Genomic DNA, 7,919 nt, shown 5'->3' with positions numbered 1-7,919 from the left:
CGGGTCACTCCCGGCGTCCCTAAAGCCTCCCGCGTGTCCTAAGCCCCACTTTGGAGTGTCCACACCCCCCTGTGAAGCCACACCCTTCTGCTTTAGGGCTCTTGCCCCTCCCCTTTCTGTTCTACATCCCCCTCCTTGACGTCCCCAGCCCTTCCTGTGCATTCCCAGCCCTAATTTGGGGTCTCCGTGCCCTCCACATGAGGCCTCACCGGCCTGTTTTGGGGCTCTGGCCCCTCCCCTTTGAGTTTTACATACCCTTCCTTGGGGTCCCCAGCTCCCCCTCTGGGGTCCTCCGCCCTCCTCTGGGTTCCCCAATACTCCTTTGAGGTCTCTAACCCACTCTTTTGAGGCTCTAGACTGCCCTTGGTGTCTCCAAGCCTCTCCTTTCAGATCTTCAGCCCTCCTTTGGGGTCCTCTACCCACTTCTTTGAGACTCCAGACCCCCCCTTGGAGTCCCTAAGCCCCTCTTTTGGGATTCTTAACTCCACCTTTTGGGTCCCCAACCTATTCCTTTGAGACTTCAGTCCCTTCTTGGAGTCCTCACCCCCTCTTTAGGGTTCCTAAGCCCTTCCTTTTAGACCCTAACCCCTCCTTTGGTGTCCCCAAATCCCCCTTTGGGGTCCCAATCACCCTTTGCACCCTTTTGCCCCTCTGGAAGCTCCTAAACTCCCTCAGGGCCACCAATCCCCTTTTCTGGAACCTCAGTTCCCTGCATTGGGGTCCCAACTCACTCTTTAAGGATCCTCAAAGCCTCCTTTGGGGTCTTTGTATGGGGTTCCCAGGGCCTCTCTTTAGAATCCCAACCCCTTATAATCCCTCTCATTTCTAGATGAGTGGCCCAAAAACTCCTACTTGTGACTTCACTGTGACCCTGTCTTGGGGTGGGGGAACGCCCCAGGACACACTGGGGATGGTGTGGGGGTGCTGGGATCCCCCTTGGCATCATCCCAGCCATGTGGGCCATGAGGATAAAGCAATTTTGGGCTCAATGTGGGCTAAACAGGAGCTGGTTATATTTTGGATCTATGATGAGGATATTTTCTTGTGAAAAACAACCATATCTGCCAAACCCAGCCCTTGTCTGCGGCCAATTTTGGCTCGGGGGGGGGTGTGGGTGAGTGTAGTGTTTCCAGTGGTGAAGGCTGGTGGTCCCCAATTAATCCTGTAATTTTTGGATCAATGGAGGCAGAAGGGGCTGGTGGACTGTGGGGACAACGGCACAGCTTGGTTGTATCCCTTCTCCATCTCTCCCTGGACATGGGATGTGCTTTTCTTTTCCCTTTTCTTTTTCTTTTTTTGAAGGGTTTTTAATTAACTTCCTGTTTCAATGGTGGGATAATGAGTTTTAAGCAGCACATGATTCCAGTAAAGAGGTCAAACCGGCAATGGGGATGTCAAAAGAAATTAAGTTAGGAATTAAGAAGAGATCCAGGGGAGTAAAAAAAGCCCAGTGAGGGAGGGAGATGCTGCCGAGGACAAGGCTCTGCTCCCCCCGCTTTGGCTGACCACCCCCCAAAACGATCCTGACGGCGCCTTTCACCTCGTTTGGCCTCGAATCGCCGCCTTCCTGGAGACCATCACACCCCCAGGCAGGCAGCTCTGCTTCCAGAGCCTTTCCTTTCCCGCCACGGATTTGCCAGGTCCGGCCCGAGTGGGCTCTGCTTTGCATCAGCTGTGATGGGTCTGATTCCTGCAGGGGCTGGAGACGGGGGGCCAAATTCTGCTCCGATGCTCTTGGGGGTCTCCAAGCTCAGCCCAGTGCGGCTGTGGGTGTTTTGGGGCTGTGGGCACTGCAGATCCACCCGGTTCCTCCGGCACATCCATGGCACCGCTCCTGTGGTATTTACCTGCCATGTTTGCTTATGCCAAGATAATTAGACAACCATTTAATTAAACACAACATCGTTAATTGCATGGATTTGAGGGGCTGGGGGTGAGTGAACACCAATAAGGTGCCCGAATTTCCGCTCCCCGGGAGGGAGCAGGGGGATGGTGGCAATTCCTGGCTCTTTGTGCTGGGAGAAGCAGTGGCAGCATCCCTTGAGAAAATGAGGGGACACTGTCACCCCCATGGGGGGGCTGCATCCCACCCTAAAATGATGCCCAAAAAGCTTTGATGGAGCCAGTGGGTGCTGGAAACAGGGGTACGTCCCTTCCCTGGGGAGGAGAGCTCAGCTCCAGAGAGGAAACAGGTTGCAGTCCTTCCCCTGGAACATTCCTTGCCAGTGTCCTTTTAATTAGCTTTTTGGCACCATCCCAAAGCCTCTTAGATCCCCCCCAGGCCTGAGAATTTGCAGTTACATCAACCAACCTCCAAGGGCCGGATCCCCATTGTGGCGATATCCCTGAATCCCACATCCTCCTGCCCCATCACCTGGGGGGACCCATGGGTGCTCCTGCAGGGGAACAAGCGTCCTGGTGCCGGTGACAGTGGCATGGCTGGGTGTCTCCCTGCTCCCTTCCCGATCCCGTTGTGTTTGCAGAGAGATTGTTATAGGGGAACCGAATAAATAGCGTGTTTTCCCGAGGAGTGAATTACACGCCTGCAGAGCAGAGATAATGTGGGAGCAGCCGTTTCCCCCATTGTGAGCGAGGTGACATCTTTTTATGGAGCTGTGTACATTTGTATTAGTGCCAATTAATCTGGGCTGATATTATTAGAGACGCGGGGAGAGGAGGTGGCGGCACAGGAATGTAAATGGGAAGAGCCAAGGCGCTGCCTCAGCCGTATTTCAGGGGTGAGGGGTGGGTGGCAGTGATGTTGGGAGCTGTGCTGAACACCCTGAGGGGTCTGGGTGTCCCAGTTGTTGGCACTGCCCACTGGCACAGCTCTGCCTGGGTGCAGAAACAGCTTTTCCCAGGTCAAAATGTCCTATTTTATGTTTTTTTGTCCCAAGAGAGAGGGCTGGCACCACAGTGCCCCACCTGTGGAAGGGCCCTGCCACCTGCTGGCAGGAGAACCTGGCCCTGGGTGCCACTTGTCACCTGCCTGAGGCTCAGACCCAGGCAGTTGCCAACAGCTCAGGGTCCTCTGTGGCCTAGGCATGGCTTGGGCATGGCTTGGACATGGACATGACATGGCTTGCACATGGCATGGGCACGGCTTGGACATGGCTTGAGCAAAGCCTCAGCATGGCTCAGGCATGTCCCTCCATGACTTGGGCATGGCTTGGGCATGGCTTTGGCACTCCTTGGCACTCCTTGGGCGTGTCCCGTCACTGCTTGGGCATGGCTTGGGCATGCCCTGTGCAAAGATGCTGGTGCAGAGTTCAGGGCTCCCAGGAGCTGGGGTGGCAGTATGGAGGGTTTTGGGGTTAAAACAAATCAGAATCATGGAATTGATTAGGTTGGAAAAGTCCACTAAGATCATCGAGTCAACCATTAGCAACACTGCCAAGGCCACCACTACACCATGCACCCCAGTGCCACATCTGCGTGGCTTTTAAATCCTTCCGGGGATGGTGACTCCTGTGCCAGGGCTGGACAACTCTTTCCACGAAGAAATTTTCCCTAATAACCAGCCTAAACCTCCCCTGGCACAAACAATGGTGGATGCCACTGAAACCAGGTGGGAATGTGCGGATGAGCAGCCCCCACCCCCAAATTCAAAGCTGGAATGTGTCAGTACTTATTTCCCCTTCCCTCTTACTGACCTCCTGCTTTAGGGACAGTGCTCTAACTCCAAAAGGAGCGATCCCCCCACCCCTGGGGATTGGGCAGTGAAACTGGGCTTCAGGATGGCATCCCTATAGGGGGTGCATCACTGCTGTGCTCCTATTCCCACTCTTCACAGACCCCAGGGCTCTGGGTTTTCCTGCCTGAAGGCAATTCAGGGATTCAGGACCCCCTGGGTGAGTGTGGACCCATCACAGATGTATGGCCAGAGGGAGGTGGGAGCTGGGGTTTAAATTCCTGCTGTGCAAGGAACGGCCAGATTTGACTCAAAAGCCAGAAAAAAAATTCTAAGTCTTCAGCCCCTGCTTGCAGTGTGACAACCATGGTGGATCCCGTTATCCTCCAGGCTTTATGGAGAGGCTTAAAGCACCTCTGGCTCAGAAACTTGGATGTGGGGCTGAGAAGAAAGGCTGGCTGGATTTGGGGGGGCTTGAAGAGCAAACAGCTTGAGGAAAATCTAGCGTGGTGGCAAGAAGCCAAAAAATCCCTCTGTAAAATTCCAGGCACTGTCTGTGTGACCCACCCTGTAACCCCTCTGGGGCTGTCTGTGGAGTCATCCTCATCCATGAGGGTCTGGATTTGGGCTGAGGATGGTGCACCCCAGTGGGGTGCAGGGCTGGGATTCCCGGGTGTGCTGGGTCCCATGGGTGCCCCCCTGTGCCGCTGGCACCCGCTGAGCAGGGAGTTAATCTGCAGCCAGGAGAAGCTGCCTGGCTTTGCATCCTCGCTGGAATTACGTTGACAGGGGCCTGCAATCTTCCAAGTGACAAGCGCTGCCGGATAATGCAGAACTCAGCAAACCTGGGGGCTTTAGGGAGCTGAGAGGAGCTGATGGACTGGGGGGGTCACCTGCTCAGCGGGAGGGGGATGTAGGTGAGAGCAGAGGGAGATGATGGGGAAAGAAAAAACTACTCACATTTAGGGGGGAAAGGGATTAATTAATTATTTCATCCCCCGGAGCCGCGGGGACGATCCAAGCATCTCCCTGGGGAGTGGCATTCTGGAGGGAGTGGCACACAGGGCAAGCCTCACTCGTGTCCTAGGCTTCAGTAAGGTGGGTGCTGCTTTGGGATGATATCCCTGCATCCATCCCAAGGCCCTGAGGAAATGTTCCATCCCTGCAGCAATCCCATGGCTCCTAGGGGATTCATTTCCAGGTGGCCAGGTGATGAATCTGGAGGTGTGGGAGAGCTGTGGTAACAACCAGGCATGAAATACTCCTCCTCCATCCTGTAGGTTTGCTGCCCTGGTGAAATATTGTAGAGGGAAAACATAAAAGTCCCATTCCCAGCTCCATAATATTTCCTGCCAAAACAAAGTAAAATGTGCTGCCTTAAATTTTCCGCAAAATTCTTTTGAGGTTATTTTTTTCCCTAAATTAAGCCATACTAATTATTTTCAGCCACTTTATCTCCACTCTGCAACACACCAGGAGGGTGCAGGCGGCAAGCATTTTAAGCCTCCATAAACAAAAGAGTAGTTTGGAAAATAATTCTATCAATTAATCAAATTAATCCTGCAGTTTTAGTTACAAGCCCCGAGTGGCGAAGATCCCAGCCGGCGGTTCCGAGCTATCTCTCATTGACAGCGTCTCAATGTTGTGATTGCAACAGTAATTAAAGAATATAATACACCCGGCTTTGTGTCAGCTCCTACCCCCAGACCTCGGCGCTGCGCCGGCAGAGGTCAGCTTGAGGACAAAGTGGGGATGAACAAACTGGGCAGTCATCATCACCATCATTACCAACACCATCACCAGCACTGTTACCATCACCATCATCACCATCACCACCAGCATCATCATTATCACGATCATCAACACCATCACCATCATCACCATCACTGTCAGCATCATCACCATCATCAACACCATCACCAACATCATCATCACCAACACTGTCACTATCATCACATCACCATCACAAATGGGTGATGATCAAACTCAGTCATCACCATCCCATCACCATCATCATCACCATCACCATCACCATTATCATCACCACAAACTGGGGATGAGCAAACTGGGTTGTCATTATCACCATCATCACCATCACAAACATCACCACCATCACCACCACAAATTGGTGATGACCAAACTGGGCTGTTACCATCACATCACCAGCACCGTCACCATCACTAACACCAGAACCATCATCATCATCACCATCAATATCACCAACGCCATCACCATCACAAATGGGCGATGACCAAACTGTGCCATCACCATCACCAGCTGGTGATGACCAAACTGGACCATCACCATCGCCTTGGGCTTTCCCCCCCCCAGGACAAGACACTCATATCATGAGCAGGACTTGGGCAAGGTGTGGTGTGAAGAGGAGCATCTTCACCATAGAGAAGCTCCACTGCTTTGCAACAAATTCAGAAGTGATGGCAGTGGCAACAACATCCTCCCCAGCCACTTTACAGAGGATACTTTCCAGGGAGGAACATCCACCAAACATCACACAGACAGGGAATTTCTGTGAAAATATTGGAATATATTTGAAAAGATTAATCAGGTATGACTTTACAGTACCACCCCATATTTTCATCTCATACTTTATTTTAACAATATTAAAGAGGCACTTTAAAAGCACACAGACAACATCATAAAACAGGGTTTCCTGCTCTTTCTCTGCTTCTCTGGACAAAATATCAAAATAAAAACTTTTGACAGAACACATTGCACCCAAGGTAAATTACCTACAATAGTTTTTTATACAATACAAAGAATTGTAAAGATACATATTAACAGAATAAAGCCTCTTTTTTTTTCCTTTTAAATCTAAAACAAAACAAAAAAATCATTGCAGGACAGACGCAAAGTACTCTGACTGTTCATATCACATCAGTGCATTACTTCACCTCCTTGACTTGGGTGTATTTCAATAATATCTTTCCATGTCCTCGTTTGCACCTGAGATTTCTTTCCAGATTCAAAAGTTCGGTTGTAGAACGTGCTCATTTAGCGTAACGGAACCATTTCAACACTATGGAGTACCAGCATACAGGGATTCTTTTTTTCTCTAATATTTTTGCCTAAAGTAGAATTTTTGGTTCCCTAAAGCTGATTTTCTTCCCCTAAGTTGGATTTTTTTTCCCCTAAAGTTGAATTTCTTTTCCCTAAATTGATTTTTTTCCCCCTAAACTGAATTTTTTTTTTCCCTCGAGTTGGAATTTTTTTTTTAAAAAGTCTCTTTTCCTGCTTTGTTTTTTTGACAGGTAACGGCTATTTCCTAAAGTTTCCCTTTTATTTTTCAATCAAGGAAGTCTGTATTCACATTACAAATGAAGAATAGCACCAGTAACTGCATAGTAAAAGCGGATACCTATAGAGCCACTAACTCAATACAGTAAGATACTTTAGAAGTGATACCGTTGAGGGCACTCGGACAGTACCGGTTTGGTGCGGTAAATTGGCACAGTTTTCTCGTTGCACAAAAAACCCCCCACAAACAAAAAGAAAACACAAACACACACAACCCCCCCCCAAACCCCTAAAAAATCAGAGTTTGTCACAAGTGTCAAGGTGCAGTTTGCTCATGGTGACGGTTCTTCTCCGGTCACATCGTCTACAGTGGTCAAAGAGTGGCAGCATCCTCTGAAAGGCTCTGACAGCCCCGGAGCCCCAGAGCTGATTCGTTATTCTCTTGACGATGTAGAAACAAAATCCTTAGGGATGGCTGTCAAAATATAGGACACTTGGTTCTTAATTTAATTTTTTAATTGTATCATCTCTTAGGCCAGCTCCCAATTAAATGAATTGTACGGGATTATTTGTGCAAAATCTTCAAAAAAAAAAATATAAAATTTGCTTTCTACAGTGTACTGCACCTTCTGAATAAGACGTCTACGGAATGAAGTTCATCTCTTCAAGTACTTTGTACAAAGATAACACAGACATAGACTCAAAAGGGTCTGAGATTTGCAAGTATCCTTATAACCTCAGCACTTCTGCAATAAAGCAATTGCTCTCGACGATTCAGTCTGCCCAAAGCGATTACAATTTCAGTTCATGAAAATCATCAGCAACATCAAAGTTCTAGCATTTGCATGATAAATCAGGTGAATTAAAGTAGATTAGTAGACACAAAGCAAACTATTTCACAGAGGCTGCAGTGCAAGTTCATTTAAGCTAGACAGAGAAATCATGCTACACAAACGAATTTAATGCTTTGATAATTTTTCCCTTGCAAACCCCATGAAAGCAGCTGAGGATCACCATAAGTCACTTCCATAAA

General features: G+C 49.3%; 1 protein-coding gene across 1 annotated transcript in view; it reads right to left on the bottom strand.

Annotated features, from left to right (window-relative positions):
* ZFPM1 (zinc finger protein, FOG family member 1) overlaps window positions 1-5,584 on the bottom strand; it is a 42,200-nt gene extending 36,616 nt beyond the window's left edge. The window contains exon 1 of the mRNA XM_029965524.1: window positions 5,332-5,584. Within this exon, the coding sequence (XP_029821384.1) occupies window positions 5,332-5,584 (253 nt within the window). The remainder of the gene's footprint in view (window positions 1-5,331) is intronic.
* Window positions 5,585-7,919: the final 2,335 nt, after the last annotated feature.

Source organism: Manacus vitellinus, unplaced genomic scaffold, assembly GCF_001715985.3.
Source record: "Manacus vitellinus isolate BGI_N305 unplaced genomic scaffold, ASM171598v3 scaffold_10_pilon, whole genome shotgun sequence".
NCBI classification, from domain to species: Eukaryota; Metazoa; Chordata; class Aves; order Passeriformes; family Pipridae; genus Manacus; species Manacus vitellinus.
The sequence above is the reverse complement of the archived record's forward strand: the minus strand, read 5'-3'. Positions and strand labels throughout refer to the sequence as shown.